At 48.8% G+C, this 18,505-nt stretch overlaps 1 protein-coding gene across 1 annotated transcript in view; it reads right to left on the bottom strand.

Moving 5' to 3' along the window:
* Positions 1–18,505, bottom strand: part of PAPPA2 (pappalysin 2) — an 88,770-nt gene that overhangs the window by 55,710 nt on the left and 14,555 nt on the right. The window contains exon 4 of the mRNA XM_027658350.1: positions 5,436–5,581. Within this exon, the coding sequence (XP_027514151.1) occupies positions 5,436–5,581 (146 nt within the window). The remainder of the gene's footprint in view (positions 1–5,435; positions 5,582–18,505) is intronic.

The raw sequence follows: 18,505 nt of genomic DNA, 5'->3' as shown, positions 1-18,505 counted from the left end.
AGGGTTGGGGAGTATCAGCAAGACAAGTGGGCTAAAAGCAGACCCCAGCATGTGCCAGGCTGACTCCAGGCAACACCTCCGTGGCTTGGGAGGCTGTTTTTACACAACCACTTTTAACCCAGACAGTTTGGATGGCAGCGTGGCGAATAGTTGGCTCTGGCACAGCTTGCTCCCTCCGTTGCAGGGCCCTGGGGGATTTACTGTGCCAGCTACCTCACGGCAGAGCCCTCTGCCACTGCATCTCTGCTGATGATCACTGCCCCTGCCAGCAAAGCTAGAGCTGGCAGGGGGCCACGGCGTGATCCTGTCTCCAGCCACAGAGGCTGCCTGAAATCAGCTCCGTGCGCTACCGGAATACCTCACGTCCTCGAGTACAGGGCATTCCTTCCCAGAGAGGGTTTTCTTCGGAGCACTGTGTCCCTGGCAGGACACCAGCAGGTCTGTGACTGCTCTAGGGGAGCCATGCTGGGTGAACACTGCATTTGGGGCTGGAAAGGGACCTTCAGAGACGCCCATCAGCAATTCTCTCGAGCCCTCGCAGCAGGGTCGTGAGAGGGTGAAGAAATAAGGGTGGCATCTTCAGTGGAGCATCCTGCGTGTGTGGCCCATGGCAGGGTTGAGAGACACCACTGACCTGTCAAGAGGCACCACTTCTTAGCTCAAAATTCATGTTTATTGCTTCTCCTTCCCACAGCGAGGATCTTCTGCCCAGGGCCTGAGGCAAAGGATGGGTCACAGAGTAGCTGCATTCCCTTTCTCTCTAGTTGTAAGACAACAGAGCAAAGGACTTTGCATCCCATCAGTCAGCTCTTGACCCTTTAGCTGCCTGGAGATGGGCTACAAGAAGGTAGAGAGGTTGAAAAATCCTTTTGGGACCTTCATGTTTTTGCCTGTCAACCATCAGGTTTTGGAAGCCATCCCCCTCTCAATCACCACCCTGGTAAAGGCTATAGATAGCAAAGGGCATCCCACTGATGGAGAGCCCAGTGGGTACATAAAAAAAAAAAAAAAAAGCTCCTTCTCATTTGAATCAAACCAGGGCATGAGAGAAGAGAGAATAGAAAGAAAAGGCATCTCTGCAGCCAAATCCAAGCCTGAGCAAGGCAGGGGGCTGCCTGCCCAAAGGTCTGAAAGGAGGAATGTGCACACAGAAAGAAAACAGTGTTCATAAACAAGTAAATGGGATGTGAAAGCCCTGCACACATCCTGCAGCTCTAACCACAGGGAAAGGGGCTGAGCACCAGGGCACGGGGGGCCTTGTGACCAAGCAGCCTCCTCCCAGCAGAAACCCAACACTCTTCCCAGGCGTGGAATAAATGGGATTCCGGTACAGGGAGGGAGAAAACTCTCACAGGGAAGGGATGCCAAGGCTGGGATACCCTGTCCCTCCCCTCCTCTCTGCTGGCTTCCCCTCTTTCATTCCTCCCCCACACTCCACAAAGATGATCATATTTTGAGTACTTTTTTTAACAGCTAATTAAATGGCAGGATTAGAAACAGCATGAGAACCCTGCCTGCCTTCCAGAACATCCCTATCCCTTCATTCCCTGTCCCCACAGCTTCCTGATGAGTTGGGAGAGCTCCCAGCTTTGGACCAGGAAGTTCTGTTTCCCCTCTGCAGGATCCTGGCTGTGAGGGCAAGATGTGGAAGAGTTCATAACATCCTGACAGGACAAGCCTCCCCTCTCTCTCCTCTGTGGATCAGGCATTCCTTCTCACCTCTGCCTCCTCCTGCCCTGGGAGATGGGCTAAACTGGGCTTTAAGTGGCTGAGAACCAGCTCAAGGAGGTTCCCCAGGTCAGCATTTACACAACAAAGTTAAAATCTTCAATATGCCTGTGATATAAAGGGGGTCCAACGCTCCAGGGCAAGTGAACCAGAGACTTCTTTGGACTTGCTCACCCAAACAAGTCCAGACAGCTGGAAAACCTCAGTTCTGACCTCACAACACCTTGTCCCTCCAGACCAGACCTACCAGCTGCAGAGCTCGTAACGTCCCCAAGGCCAAGCCCCCACTCTGATCAAGGAACAAAAGATGCCCAGTCCACAAGTCCACTGAACGATTAGCACTGGTGTGGACCCCACTTCTCCTCACACACCCCTGGAGGCTCACACTCCCTGGGCAGACTCTGCCTCTAGCCATGATCAGCGGCAACGCTGAAGGACTCTGGTCCACGCCAGCTCCCAAGAAGCCAACCTGTTCCTGTGTCAGGGCTGTCCCAGAGGACATTCTCAAGCAACCACGGGACCTTTAAACAGCAAACCACAAAGCTGAACCTGCGTGGCGGGGCCAGTGTTCCCCAAACACTGAGTCACAGCCACGGATGGAACGAGCGCATGACAGTTAGTCAGACAGGAAGATGGCCATTGCCTGAGGTACCTTTGATGGAAGGGCTGGCCCTCCTTCAGGATCCACCGACCTCTGCCAGATATATGAGCTGGCCCCAGCTTATATAACTGCAGAAAGTATTTATAACACCAACTGTTCACAATTCCCCTGCCCTTCGACCATGTTTATGCAGTTCACATGCAGCTACACATGAAGTTTAAAGCATCTGCATCATTATGCTGCTGGGGCTTCTGAACAAGGCTTTCCACCACGGAAAGCTCAGGGTGTTTTAAAGGAAGTTCTTTGATTTCTTCTGTTTTGTAGTTAAAAAAGATTTACTTCTAAGTTCTCAGAAAACTCACTCCAGACTCCAAGAACTCTGAATTTGAGAGGAACTCACTGTGATTATGGTGGAAAGACTGAGACAGACAGTATGGTCACAGGGAGTGGTGCAAATAGACCTGAGACTTTCTACCTCTGCTGCTGGCTGGCTGCAAGCTGTCTCTGTCTAGGAGCTCCACAGCAGCTGAAATGCTGTCTATAGAAATTTCATAGACCATTTCACCCTCTCCAAGTCAGTAATTATCTTTTATGCTTCAATGAAAGTAGTTGCTGTTGGCTGTGTTATTGGTAAACCAACCCTAAGCCTTCAAAAAGGCTGCCTGAAAATCAAATTTACTCAGGAAAAAAAATCTGGAGGAGAGCAACAGAACTGTAAGTCATCAGCACAGGAATGGTCACATAACTTCTGGTACCCCCAAATGAGCATCATGAAGAGAAGGGGGTGAAAAACAAAGTTCACTGAAGGTGAGGATGCCAACGGGAAGGTGAGGAGGACCCTCTTGAAAAACACACTCAAAGGTAATGAAAGAATATTTTCTAAGGAGGTCAAAGTCCAGATGGCATATTAAGCAACTTCTTGAGAAGAACTGATAGAGAGCAGTTTGGAAACAGTAAGTTTAATGATCTTTGGCCTGAAGCAAAGTGTTAAAATAGAAGAAGGGAAGGCAATCAGAGAGCAAAAAGTCTCACGGAGCTTCTCTTGAAAACATCTAAGAAAGTCCAGTTCAGGGAAACGAAGAGAGCAAAATCTGACCAAAACTCTCTGGAGTCAAGAGGTAGTTTGTCTTCTTGGAGAATTTCAAGTCAAACTTGAGGAACCAATTTGATTCATGCAGGGAACCAAAGCATGAAAGGGTCTGTATGGGTGGAGGGAAAAATCAGCGTGGCATTTCTGCTGCATGGGAGCAGCCACTGGCAAAGGGGAAGCAGGGATTGTGTGCTGACCTTAATATTTTAAGGTCAGGATAGACAGGAGATTAGCATGATTCAGTGCAAGGGAAGGAGCATGTCCTTTTGGAGACAGACCCCTCTCTTGTGTATAGGTCTGTCTCCACCCCTGGCCACTCTTAGGTCCTTAAAGCTCAGGAATTTTTCTCAAACTGCTATTCACTGCTACCAAAGTTTTCCTTGGTCTTTCCTCACCGCTGTGCTTTCACATCTACTCAGATTATCCAATAGCCTTTTGTGAGAGGTTTTGTCAGCAGGCACATATTCATGGTCTCCTCAGCCCTAAGTTTTGTTTTGCTGGACAATAATATACATTGTGCATGGTACCAAATACATGATGATGTGGTGGAGCTCACTGTTTATGGAGAACAGAGTCCACCGCCCACCCTCTCGAGCTCATTAAAGCTTAAACCAAGGACAGCCTTGAACCAAATTCTTCAGTCTGTGCCAGAGCCCCAAAGAGGTTCAGATCCAGCTTCATACTTCACAGCTCTGGCACCAGAGCCAAGACAACACTCCTTTTCCCCTGAAACTCCCTGATCCAACATTTCCACCATGGTACCACCTCTCGTGTCCCCGGCTGGACACAAGCTCTGAGACTGGAGCTGAATGCAACCTTCTGATGAGACCAGTCACCCCAACTACCCCTCTGTACAACTCCTTGTGAGCCATTGGGAGGGGTCTGAAGAGAACATGTGTGGCTGAAGCACTTGCTGCAGTCAGATGATTGTCAGGCTGAGCCTTGGAAGTGATTTCTGGAAGCCGAAAGAATAAATTTCATGGAGATGTGCCTTCCTCAACAAATGGCTGTGGCAATGCACTATCGAAAAAACAGCCCTGAAACTCATTGAGGGAGGGGAACTGGCAAAAAGGCACTTTAAAACAGGTCTTTAACAGCAGTGTAAAACTTTTAAGGGTTGAACACCACGCACTTGTAAAAGCAGAAGGTCTAGGTCTGCTGTGCAGGTGTCAGGAGTAATTATTTCCAGTTACTTATTAAGAAACACTTTAGACATTTTGACTACAAAGTGCAAAGGGCTCTGCCAGAAAACTCCGACATTGAAGAGGTGAAGGGAGAGGCAGGAAAACGAAACAGCAGAAATAGCAGAAAACACACAATACAGTCACATTCTAGGCAACCAGCTGTCACTCTGGTTATTTTGTAGCCTACGAGGACTGGTGACCTTAAGGGTCTGCCTTGAATCCACTGAAGCCAAGGAGAACCTTGCCTCCAGCAGGTAGTAAGCCAAGTTGTAAAAACATGGTAAAATTTGATAGGTATCCTCACACTTGCAGCTGGATTCAGAAGTGGCCAGTGCTGGCTGCCTGGTCAGACCTGGAGTAGCTCAAATCTGGAGTCTCAGTTCTCAAAACACTGACACTCCTGGTTTATCTGTTCGTTATACATGCTGCAAAAGCCAACTTCACTGTTTCCAGAGTCCTAGAAGATAGACCTGGAAGGTCCCAGAGAAGCCAAATACGAGTTTAAAGTTCTCTGCAGAGCCTGCACTGATGGTGAACCTGCAGTTCTACTGTCTCTGTCCCACTGTCTCACTGCCTTCACTGTTAGAAGTTTCTCATAACCTGGAAGTACCTTTTCAGTGTATAATCTCACCATCTTATCCATATGAACACGGAACAGCAGCTCCTTTCCTTACAGCAGCAGCTATTGGTACACTCAGACCCTCTTATTACGACCTTCTTATCAAGCATCCTCAATGTTGAGCCACATCACACACACACCTCTTTGTCAAGTCAAGAGAGAAAGAGGAAAACCAACAATCCTGAGACCCCATGAGTGGGACAACTTACTTACCCAGGTGACTAAGGGCCTCTTTATCCCATGGCCAAGTGGCAGCACCAGCCAACTCTTCCCTGACGGAGCTGGCGAAGTAAACGTTGAGGAAGTGGGTGCTGTTGAGCTGCAGTGCCTCCTTCAGCTCCTTCACGCTCATGTACGCCCTGCAAGGACAAGGGAGAGGAGACAGTCAGCACAGACTCCAACAGAGCAAAGAGGAAAAGCAGGAGCCACCCACAGATATCCTACAAAGGGTGCAGCAGACCTGGAGACCCCATCCTCAACTCTCCCAAACGAGTAGTGTTTGGTAAAGTGCGGCAAAATTCAGCATTTCAACAGGATATTCCATGGCACTTACTAATTCTGCTCTGTAGGGAGCAAGTTCTGCCAGTGAGGGGTTTGGGTGGGAGGCAGTCATGCAATTGTGAATAAGTTTGCTAATTGCAGCCACCAGGAAATTCATTCTTCCCTCTGTGTGGCTGTTCCTGCGCAGATGAAAAGTCTGTATCACATTCACCAGTACACCAACAGTCCCAGAGTTAGTCTTCAGGGAGTTCATGTCCTCAGCTATGAAAAACAATGAGACTCTAACCTAATAACAACAATAATAATTCCAACAATAATAGCAGTGGAATTATAGGGCCTTGGGCTGTGCTGCAAATGCCAGGTACTCTTTTAAATGGACTTCAATGATCCTTGTGTGTCCCTTCCATCTCAGGACATTCTATGATTTTATATTCTATAAATCAAGTACTACATTTTCATCACTGCCACTAACCTCACAGGCTCAGACAGGATTAGGACAGGTAGCAGACGTTGTCCCTCTATTTCTACAACTTGTTTCTGTCTTCAGAACCTGAAGACCCTGCCCCAAGGTTTGTGAAGCCATCAATTTAAGAGATTCTAGACAGGGGAAAAAAAACAACTCATGGAAAGGCTTCAAATACATCACTGTGGAATGATGATGGAAATGCACCATTGTGGAAATATGTCATAAGAATGACTAAACCTGCAGCATAAGGCCAACAGCAACATTAAGGTGGTGGAAAGCATTTCACTTATTCCCATGCTTCCAGGAGCAATTGGCATCTTTGAGCTGCATGGAGAGATTATGAAGGGAGTGTGGTCAGTACTTCACACTGGACTCGCCATGAAGGCACAGCAACTCTATTTGAACAAGCAGCTTCTGTAGAAGTGGTGTCCATTAGGGCAAGGAAGGAAAGAGGGACAAAAACCTGAGCATGGGCTAAGGGGGAAAAGGTGTGTTCTCATCTGAGATGTGACTTGAGAAAGAAAACCAATGAAATGTGCAAATACGCTGTTTGAAATGGCAAGATCCCGAGTCAAGTTATTACACCAACAGGCCTGTTTAGAGAGAGAGAGAGGTTGCTACAGCAAATTGAAGAGAAGGAGGAAAAGTTGAAAAAACAGAGGATTCCAGAAATAAACTAGAGCAGGATGGCATGTGGAACAGAGTTGGATAAACCCAAGGGCCTCTTCCCTGGACCTGAAATAGCAGAGACTTTCAGAAGCCATTGCTGACTTGGGAGATGTCAGATAATCAGGATCTGCTGACTGCCTCTCCCCTACCAGTCAGCCCCAAAAGACCATCCCGAGTTGGAGGCATCTCACCCACCTTCCCATCAGCTCTGAAGCTTCAGTTACTTCAGAAGAATCTTGGCTGGACTATGTGGCAAGATGAGATGACCAGCTTGTCTTCAACAGGCCCTGAGATCTCCCACCACAAAGCAGCATTCCCAGAACACTTTCCCCAGCCACATCAGCTTGCGGAGAGAAAACTCTCCCAACCGGAAAGGACAAATTAGGAGAACATGATCTCTTGCCTGTGATGTCTCGCCTGAGCATCCCAGACACGAGCCACGCTGACGCCATCCCTCCAACCCAACCAAGACGGGAGCAGGCTGGGAGGAATAGATAGGGAGAGGAATAAACAAACCTGAAGGACATATTTGTGGCATGACTTGGGAGAAAGAGAAGCAAAAATTTCGTAGAAATAGAGCACAAGGAGCAGGGAGGGGGAGAGAAAGTCTCCTTCACTCATCAGAGCTGCTCGGGGGACACAGACTTAAAAATAACATCAATTCCTGACCTATGATATCTCGGAAAAATAGCCCCAAACCCTTCCAGGCTGTCCAAATTCCAGGAGCCGACGTCAGCCCTATTCAGAGGGATATTCCTGCTGCCCCTCTTCTGGAGACATGATGTTTTTCTGGCTGTCGCCTGCCGGTCCCTTGACATTAGCAGCATTTTTTGTCAAGCCTTAATTATAAATAACTGTAGCTTCCTCCATTGAGAGATTTGGATGGTTGAGAGATGTGTCAGGGTTAGGGGGAGCAGCTCCAGCACTGAGATGCTCAGATGAGTTGGAAGAGGAGAGGAGAGGAAGGGACCCCAGTTTCACCCACTATGGCACGGAAAGCACCGATATCCCGCCGACATCCCCAAAGACACGAGCGAGACCAAAACAACTCTAGAATGGGCAACTCCAATTCCTCTCAATTCACATTTCCCACTGGCATCCTTAGGTTAGACAAGGAGCACCCAACTGGCGTCTGAGCCTTTTGCTTACTGCCAAAGGTTAAGCTCTCCTCTTGTCCAGCGCTTCTGTGATTTTCCCTGGGGAGAAGGCAGAGCAGCCTTTGGTCTCCACAAACAGCCTAAGTGACAGCCCTCTCCTCTGCTCCCCAAATAGCTTTCCAACGCCTACAAGACCAGAGTATTCCAAATTAGATGGCATTTACAGCAGGGTGGGCACTGCAAGACAACATGGAAGCACAAGGAAGGAGAGAAGGACACCAGCTGAGGAGTAAAACCCAAACAAACCCCAAAGAATAGGGCAGAGGATAGAAGAGAGATGGAATAGGGACATCAGGTTTGCCAGATGAATGACACTAGTCAATGACCTGACTCTAAGGCAGGTTTCAGCACCACACTGCATCCTGCTTTACTTGTGTGGGACAGCTGTCAGCGTGGGACTCTTCTTGCTGTCAGAAAAAGGAAAGGAAGATGAAGTCTAGCAGCTTCAGTGACTGTGTCACAATAGAATAGTGGAATCAGACTTAATTGGCAGGTGGAGAGGATCTCAAAACAGGTCTAATTAGATCTGGTTGTTCAAGGTCAGGTCCAGCTACAACGACAGAGGTTTCCCAACCTCCCTGGGCAACTTATTCTAGTATTTAACCATCCTCAAGTTAAAAAAAATTCCTAATCCAAATTTCTCACATTCCCAGTTGTGCCCATTGCTTCCTGTCTTCTGTCTTCTCGGAGTCCTGCTCCATCTTCTCCATGCCACCCCATCATATCAAAGGGGAAAGTCATCAAATGACTCCAGCTTTGCATGGTAAACTTATACTGCACTAGATCTTACCTTATTGAAGTCTAAAGACCCAAAACTTCCTTTCTGAGCAGTAAAAACATCGCTCTCATCCACGATGCCAGACCTCCCTAGAGAACCCTCACATCCTTTTCTCATGCTTTTCCTTGGACAATTTTATCCTAACCTATAAGGGGCATAGCAACATCTTCCCAGTCATGACTGTAAGTCAGGCTCTGGGCTGGCCTGGCCAAAGGAGAAGGCTTGACATACCCTGGGGAGGCAGAGCTGTTGCTGCTTTTCCAGTAGGAATTTCTGGCAGCAACAATAGGACCACTGTTGGTGCAGAGGTGGGCAAGAAGAGAGGATCTGCTGATCTGTGGGGCAGCAGAATGTAAAATCAAGCTGTAACACAAGCCTGACATGGTTTAAGGTGGGAAATGAGGAGCAAGAGTGGCATTTTTTAGTGACAGCCACATCATACCAGGAAGCCTCAGGGCCACAAAGGAGCCATGACCACCAAGAAGCAAAAGATGGCACCTCCAATTGAAAAGGCCAGCATGTATCCTGTGCATTACTATAAATTAAACTGAATTCTCTGGGTACTGCAAAGGATGCAGTGTGTAATGCCACAGGAATTCCACTGCGACTCAAAAATAGGAGTCTTTTCCCTGTAGACATTTCAGAGGGGATGTGGGAGTGGGGTTGGGTGGAAGCTGTCCAAGTGCCCTCCATGGACAACTGGAAAATACTTGAGAGCCAGCCAACTCCAGCTAACCATACAGCCTAATGAAGTCACAGGGGATTCCTGGCTCTGCTTTCATGTCCTTCAACCACCGCAAGGAAATTCCTCTTCCTACTCCCCGCAAGCAGAGAGGCTCCCTTTTCCCCCAAACCTCTGCTTGACAAATGAGGAATCCCTCAGACTTCCCAGAAATGAGCACCAGTCAGCCAATAACACTTTCAGCATGCAGACGACACATTTCTCCGAGGCTGCAAAGGGTTAATGCAAAACACAGCAACCTCTGAGGCAGCAGACACAAGCCCAAGAGCCACAGCTCAATTCATGAAGACAGGTGGCTGGTTCAAGTGGCATGAACATTTCTGGAGAGCAGACACTAAATTCTGCATATCCTCCACGAAGGGAGATGCTCCTCCAGATGGGGAGCCGTAGTGATTATCTTCCAATTCATGCCACCAAAGGGCTCCTCTCCATGGTGGCTCTTTAGCAGGGGAGTCTAAAGAGATAATCCTCCAGTCCTGGGCTTATGATTCCTGCATAAGTGAATCTTCCTTGCTAGAATTTGTTAACCCTCATCCCTGTTCCCATCCCGTCTCAGCCTTTCCTCCCTTCTCCCCTGGCACAGGCAGACAGAGCCCACCACCACAACATAAACACAGCACCACCCTGGCACAGCACACAAGCCCAGATGGGTTACTTGGGCTGCCTCCAGGCTAGGCTGATGGTGGTCCTTTGTAACTGAAGCTGCCTCACACGCCAGGTTTACCTGCCCTGGAATTTCTGGTGTTAATTCAGCCTGGGGAATGCTGTATTTTTAAGTCCTGCACTTACTAAGACTCCTTGCATCCCCATGACCACGGTCTAGGAGCTCTGACTCCAGTCCAGCACTATGCTGGTACGCCACAAACATCGTTGCCAGCATCATGACAACTTGACAAGGCAGCAACATCCAAATGACTCTCATCTGGACAGGCTTTGGTAACGCAGCCAGATACAAAACACATGCAAGATGTGAAGGGAAGGCTGAGAAACAGCCAGACATTCCCCTGGGATCACAGGAAGCACAACACTGCTGGAATAATACCCTCTGTAGTGCTCAGGAGTCTTTCATCAGCCTCACTGTGTGTTGGACTCTGGCCAAAGAGCATTTGAGTCCACAGGGGATGAGGACATCACAGCTCTTGGGCATGCCTGGAAAAACCCACCTCTGAGGCACGGACAGCATGAGGAGAACAGCAGCCTAGGAAGCAGCCCTCACTGGCAGCACCGTTTAAACTTTGCATGAGTGACTGACTATCAAGGTGTCAAAGAGGGCAACAAGGCAAAACAGGGTCCCTCGGGATCAGGAGGTTTCCTTATGCAGGAGCAACTCCAGTTGGATTTCAGAGTTAATCCTCAGTCTCCATGTGTGAGCAGGACCTGGCCTGGGGACCAAAGCAGTAGCAGGTGCTGCAGGGTCAGAGAGCTGCCCTGGCAAAGCTGCAGATGGGATCAAAAAGACACACTGTTGTTCAAGCCTGTGACCCTTCCATATAGATTTACTGGGGAAAGGGAGCAAGAAGGCTGTGGATCACACAGCAGGCAAGCTCCCAGTTACAGCAGAGGGTAGTATGCAACTTCTTGAGGTCAGATTTGGGAAAGAAAGACAATAACACTAGTGTCAGACCAGAGAGCCTGCAGGGCATTTTGCCCTGAGATAGGCTGAAGAATAAGTGCTGCTAACAATGGCATGGCCCAGATATTCCTGGAAGTGTTGGCTGAAAAGTTATTCACTAAATCATCAGTGAATCAGCCAAAGGCAGTGCTATTTTAGACCTGGTTTTGGTAAGCGTTGTAGAAATTACAGAGGGGCAGATGAGAGAAAGAAAACTTGGCCTGAACTAATAATGAGTTGATTCAGATCAACTTAAATTGAGGGATGAACGCAGGTCTTGAATGAAGAATTGAGAACCAGGACTAATCAGCAGATACTGCTGCATCTGAAATGACAGAGAGGATGGGGTGAAATGGGAATTCCCTGAAATCAAGCTGACTCCAGTGAAAACAAAGAAAAAAAAAGACCTTTTCAGAAATAAAAAGGGCAAAAGAAGGAAGAATCAAATCTGCTGAGCAGGGAAGGTGAAGCTGAAGCTCAGCATAATTAAGATGCATCCCTGGACAGTTACAGTATGGTCTTCACCTTTATCCAAGATTAAACACACGGTAGAGGAGCAGAGCTCAAGATAAAGGAAAGGAAATAAAAAGGTGGCAGCAGCTGGATGGAGGCTGAAGTGCCATCTGGACTGGGTGGGAGGGAAGATGAACCTCTGGGGAGGTGGCAAGTCCCAACTCTGAAGGTGTGGGACGTAGGGATACAGAACAGGGGGCAAACAGCAAGAGGGAAGAGTGCAGAAATAGAAACCCTCGTAGCTAAACAAAATTCAGTGGATGTAATACATTGGCAGGGGAAATGCTACCTCAGATCCAGAAGGGCTGACCTCAGGACATGACTGGAGAACAGCTGATATGGTACATGCAGTGATGTCTAAAGGGGTGAACAAAGATCTCAAGAAGACAGGCTGATCTGGTTGTTCTCTCTCTGACAGACTTTAAATCCATATGAAAATTTCTGCAGACTTGCAGGTATAAAGGTCTCCATGTTATTACTTTCACCTTCCTGCCTCGTCTTTCAAAAAAAAAAAAAAAAAAAAAAAAAAGGAAATGCTTAAACAAAGGGACTGATGCAGATGTGATCACCTGAAAGTCAGTGAAGGACATGCAATGCCCTCTCTGAGCAAGCTCTGAATAACTCTGCCAAGGATGCCAAATTTTTAACCAGCCACCTGCACTGAGAGATCCCAAATTCTGCCAGTGGGAAAGCAGGCAAAGGTGTGCTGCACTTGCTGGCCTTTCTCCTGGGAATCATAGAATCAGAGTACCGGGTTGAAATGGACTAAAGGATCATCTGGTCCAACCTTTTTTGGCAAAAGCAGCCTAGACAAGAGAGACCAGCAGCCTGTCCAGCTGAATCTTAGAACTGTTCATTGTCAGGGAATCCACCACTACCCCGGGGAGATTATTCCAATGGTTGATTGTTATTGCAAAAAATTTTACCCTTTCTTCTAGTTTTTTATATCTGTGGCCAGTTTCAATTCAAGCTGAGCTTTTCCTTTTCTAAATGCATCTCTGCACACCTTGGCAATGCCCTTGCAGTTCTCAATGGGTATTTGTCCACTTTTCCATCTCTGATTTGCTTCTCTTTTGGCTTTGAGCAGACTCAGAAGCTCACATTAAGCTAAGGGTATCTCTTTCTCTGCTTGATTCCCTTACCTTTAAATGGGAAGACCTGGCTTTGGCCTTCCAGGAGAGCGTTCTTGAAAAATTCCCAGCACTCTCTAGCTCCTTTATCCTCCATGGCAGCAAATCCCTCACAACTGAGGTCTGAGCAGGCTGAAATTCACTCTTCTAAAATCCGAAATATTTGTCTTAGAACCAACCACCAGCATCTCAGCAAGATCCCAAATCGAGGCTACCACTGGCCAAGATATAAACCAGCCTTGCTTGGCTTGTGAGTAGCAAGTCCTGCAGTGCCTCATTCCTGGTTGGCAAATCCAACACTCGTACGAGGAAGCACTCCTCTACACATTCCAGGAACTTCACGGGTGACCTGTGAGCTGCTACATCATTCTTCCAACAAATGCCTGGGTAGTTGAAGTGACCCCTCAAGAACCAGGCTCTGTTGACACAGAGCTTAAATGACTCAAATATTGCTTTGCTGGCCTTATCATGTTGGTTTGGAGGTCAATAGCAGATTCCTACTGTAAGATCCCCCTTGCAGCTGACCCCCCTGGTCATGACCCAGAGGCATTTGATAGGACTTCCACAATCACCACAGCTGGCTTCTTTACATTCAAGGTTCTCCTAAACATAGAGCAAAGCCACAGCTGGGCATCAAGGACTTGCCTTTGCCTCTGGATCTACGACAGGGCACCTGACTTTAGGAAAGCCACATTAATTCCTCCCCATCAGCCTGCTCAGAGACTGTTTGCTTTTCTGCCACATGCTGCTTTCCTCTCTGGATCTTGTTACAGCTCTGTTGACAGCTTACGTGCAGGGCAAGGGGGCAGGGACCAGTTTTAAGGCTGGTTGCATATTTTAAGGTTGGTTCCGTGTGGCACACTGGTACCCATGTTTTTGGGGTTGAACTGAGGACAGTCCCCCACTTGTATTGAATCCATGAGAATAAGCCTCAAGAGAGGTTTACCCCCAGCTGTGCCCTCACAGCACGGTGGGCACCCTCGGGACACCCACACCAGTGGGGTGCACATGTGCATCAGATGATTGGATCATGGAAAAACACTGGTTTTGGGATGTTTGCACCCTGAGGACACGGCTGGCTCACTGTCTCACTCAGCTACTGGCTGCCATGCATGTGGTGGGCACCACAGTCTGTCTGAAGGCCTCCTGGGATGGCTCTGCTGGGAATCCCAGCACGTCTCCATGTGCCTGGGTAGGCTTCCTGGCTACAACTGAGGTACCACCAGCCCTAGGACACCTTAGGAGGAGGTAAGGTTTTTGAGAAACACTCATTTGGACCCAGGCACCAGCAGAAACACTTGACCACTTGCATTTCAGTTTCAAAAAAAAAAAAAAAAATTCTGATGTCTGTGGGTATTCAGCAGACCTACAGTCTCTCCCGAGCTCCTGGAGGAGCCAATCCTGCACTGCAGGAAGCACCAAGGCCGACCACCAATGACCCCAAATGGTCAAGTGGTTCTGGTGCCTAACACAGAACCCATTACACTACTATCCCAAGATAAAGTCCCTCAACACTTGTTCTAGGGACAGTTGTCTACCCTCTCCCTAAGGAACAAGAACCCACTTGTTCCTCTCCACCCACCTCAAGTTAAATTCCCTTAAGGAGGAGGGGACTAATTCCCCACAGTGCCTCCTCCACTCCCATCACAAATACCATCCAACATCACCACGTTGCTGGAGGGGAAGGGGCATCTTTTCACAGTGGCCTTATGGAGGAGGCACCTAGACCTGGCCCCGCAGCAGGAAGGGCTTGGAGAGGCGAGGGCAGCAGGAAGAGGAGTGCTGGTTTGGGATCAGACACACACAGCAGAGAAATGCAGGGCTGTGGGAGGGAGCAGAGGGCTGAGGTGAGGCTGATTGAAGGAGGCATGAAGGGAGACAAACAAGGGTAGTGTGGCCTCTAGCTCGGCAGGGACCACCTGACCCCTCCTGCGCGGGGGCACGGCAGCTCTGGGCTGACGCCGGCAGCCTGCCCACGTCCGGAGAGCTGCTGCTGTCTGGCAGGGATGGGAACAGCAGAGCCCTAATCAGGGAGGACAGCTGGACTGCAGAGTTCCCTGGGTGCTGCTCTGCCAAGCCAAGATGTGGGAGCCGGGGCTGGGACCCCTTTCTTCTGCACTGCTCTTCTCCCATCCTTGGTGCGTGTCCTGAAAACTGGAGTCTGCTCTCAGAGGGGACAACAGCCGCACTGATGGCTCCCAGCCCTTTGGGGCACCTCCTGGGGTGGACCTGCCAGAGCTGTAACCTTCCACCTCCAGTGCTCAGCAGGGGCACACAGCCTCTCTCTGCTTCAGTTTTAGGACTGGGACATGCATGGAAAGATGTGTGACCAGCAGGACAAGGAATTGGATTTTTCCCCTCTACTCCAGTCTCATGAGACCCCGCCTCCAGCTCTGGGGCTGCCAGAATAAGAAAAACCTGGACCTGTTGGAGCAAGTCTAGAAGAGGCCACAGAGATGATGAGAGGGCTGGAACACCTCTGCTATGGAGACCTACACAACAAAGGAAACCCTGTGCCACCAAGAATAGACCCACAAATTCAACATTTTTTACAGCCTTTCACCCCTAAAGCATCATTTGGTTCTGCCAAACAACCAAAGCCTGTGCACACTTGAAATTTAATACAAAATAAGCCAAATGTTTCCCAAAAGGCTCCTGCAGGAGCCTGGCTTTGAGCTTGTGATAGCAGTGGTGATTCTACCCAGGAACCTTCCTTTTCACCCCCCTCAGGGAGGACAAATCCATGCAAGTCCCATAAACTTCCTGCCTTATGTGACAATCCTCATGCTGCTTAAGCATAATGGGCCATCAGCTTTCCCCTGGGATAAATCTGTCCTGGCAAACTGTCTTTTAGTGCTCTACATCTTGGGGGAGTTGATAGCATTTGGGGTTTACTTTAATGGGAGTCGGTAGCCATGATCAATTGTAAAAGGTCTATTTCCACGGAAATGGGAGTTTAATAGATTTTTGAAAATGGTGGTTATTGACCCAATGGGCCTTAATGGCTTAAAAACCATCCGATTGGAGCGCGCACGAGTAAATGTGTGTGATTTTCAAATGAATACTGGAATAGGTAGTAAAAACCCATTTAAACTGCCGGGACCTGGTCAATAAGGAGTTTCCATTTGCTTGTCCGGCTTTTCTATTTCTGTCCGAGTGAATCACGGCCGCTCTCCTCCTTGGAGAGAAGGCTCCACCGTTTCCCCACAGCTGAGATCATCCCGACACACGCGGCCCATCTGAGCCCCATCAGGGCGCGGGGATGTCTTTCATTAGACATCGGGGGGGAAGGGGGGTGATGCAGAGCCAGATGCTCCCAGCGTGGCACACGTGGACCGTCTCTCATGGGTGATGCAAGCCCTGTTGCTCACAGGGGAGCTGAAAGGACACGTGTGCCTCAGGGCTCCTGGGTTTAAACTCAACCTGCGGGCTGCTCCCAGCAGATGATCCTACGGGGAAGCCTTTTGGATCCTACAATCCAAAAGTCTTGGATTGTCTGGGGTTAACACATACCAAAAACATCAATAGGACTGAACTCCAAAGGAATGTACTAATTACTAAGCAGTAATCCTGGAAGCAACGGATAGACTAAGCCCTGATATTTATTCCTGACTGAAGCCCCCCTGCCCCAACTAGGGAAGGTATTCAGGGTTATCACCCCCACCAGCTCTCCAAGGCCTACCAAGGCTCAGCGCAAAGCTGAGCTATTCCCCACTTTTCCCACCCCTCCTCTCCTGTCTGCCTTTCTCATGAACCTGCAGGGGCACAGATGCCCCAAGATTTTTACCCGTTTGAAAACAAATGGTGGGTTCAGCCACTGCAAAGAGGAGATTCAAAGCCATGTGTGTGCAGGGCAGCAAAGCTGAGTGACTGTCATGGGCACAGAATAAGACAAAAGAAAAGAAAAAAAAAAAACCAAAGACTTGAAAACTCCCAAATTTCAAAGGGATGTCAGTCCTCCTGCTCTCTCTTACCTTCCCCTTCAAAAACCCAACATAGCAGGAATTAGAGAATTCTGAGTCACAGCCTGTTGCTTATTCCACCAATGAGGAGGAGAAGCAAAGGAGAAAAATATTGCAGGTTACCATCTGCTTCCACCCCAGTAATGGGTCTGCCACTTCCATGCCCAAGTATAATGGATTGGTTTGGGTTGGAAGAGACCTTAAAGATCATCTCGTTCCAACCCCCCTGCCATGGGCAGGACACATTCCACTAGCCCAGGTTGCTCCAAGCACTGTTCAACCTGGCCTAAAAACTTCCAAGGATGGGACATCCACAACTTCTCTAAGACATCATCAGTGAAAACAGGGAAAGAGCAGTATTTGTGGGGAGTTAGTCAAAAGATTTCAAAAGAAAGAGTTAAAAATCCAGTTTGGAACCATTTAGGAGATGGAAAAGAATCCTGCCAGGCAGAAAGGCAGTGAAGCAGCAGCTCGGGGAGGGAGGGGAGCCCAGTGTTGCCCTCTGAAGCCCAGCACAGGCGAAATCCCAGCTCCAGTACCCACCAAAACACTCCAGAAAGGCTCACTGTCCACAGCCCGGGGTAAGCACTCGCCTTTTTTTGACAATGTTGATGCTGGCTGGCGTTACACAGAACATGTGTGAGAGAGGGCGAGTGAGAACCGCCAGGGGAAATGGAGAAATATGTTTGCAGCCCCTTGCGGTTTTGGGAGGCAGAACTCAACAGTGGCAAGTTATTCTAGAGCAGGTTCCAAGCTAAACAAAGCCAGGTATGGTTCCCTTTCTGCCTGGATTGTTTGTTTCACAGCAAAATATAAAAAAAAAAATCTCAGGCCAGGACCAAGTTTTACAGCACTTTTTGCCCGTCTTAGGCTGCACACAGATCAGCCCTGTCCCACCTAACCCACAAGAACAGACCTGTAAATCAGTTTTCTCTTACTTTTTGCCTGAAACAAAAATATAAAGCAACATTCCAGGTTTAGGGAGGTCTTAAGGTCTCTGAACACAAGTCAGGGTTCCCCAGGAGCCCAGATTTCACTGCCAATTTTTACAGTGCAGTTCACAACCTGCTGAGGGAGGTGGAGGGGATAACACCAGTGGGTGCAATGCTCCTGGTCTCCCACAGCACTGCACGGGCTTCTCGGGGCTGAGCAAACTCTCAGGGCCAGGAGGCTCAGCAAAGCACTCCAGACAAAGGGAAGCAGTGTAATTTTTTTGCCTTGCATTTAGCCAGGACAGAGAGGCTTCATCCTTCTTCACTAAATGCCTCCCATCCCCACCCAGGGACTAGGAGGCAGGAGGCCCCATGGCAACATCAGTGGCAGCACCTCACTGCTGCACAACTGGGGGAAAGACATCCAAGACTTGTGTGCCTCAGTTTCCCTTGCCCACAGCACAAGCAGGAGTTTGCAGACATCTTAGAACATGTGATCTCCGCTGTGCAGGGCTTTCCGAGGAGCTCAGGAAAGTTAAGCTCCCACATCCCACTGCTGTTCAATGGAAAGCAAGTGTCCAGCTCTTCACTGGGGGCTTCCTCCTCTCCCACCCGTCTCCCATAGCAGGGGGAGAAGAAAGACCCTTTAACAGGGCTGCCAGCAGTGGATAAATTTGCTGAGCAGGGATGATGCTCACAGGGAATTGAGCCAACAGCTCCTATTTCCTCTGCAAGTGGAATCACACAGCCCTGTGGTCAATAACCCCCTCCTCAGGCACTCTTCACCATGATGGCAATGTTCAGTCTTCCCAAAGGATCCA

The sequence above is a fragment of the Corapipo altera genome, unplaced genomic scaffold (assembly GCF_003945725.1).
Source record: "Corapipo altera isolate COAL_440 unplaced genomic scaffold, ASM394572v1 79, whole genome shotgun sequence".
NCBI classification, from domain to species: Eukaryota; Metazoa; Chordata; class Aves; order Passeriformes; family Pipridae; genus Corapipo; species Corapipo altera.
This window is presented reverse-complemented; position numbering and strand designations above follow the sequence as displayed.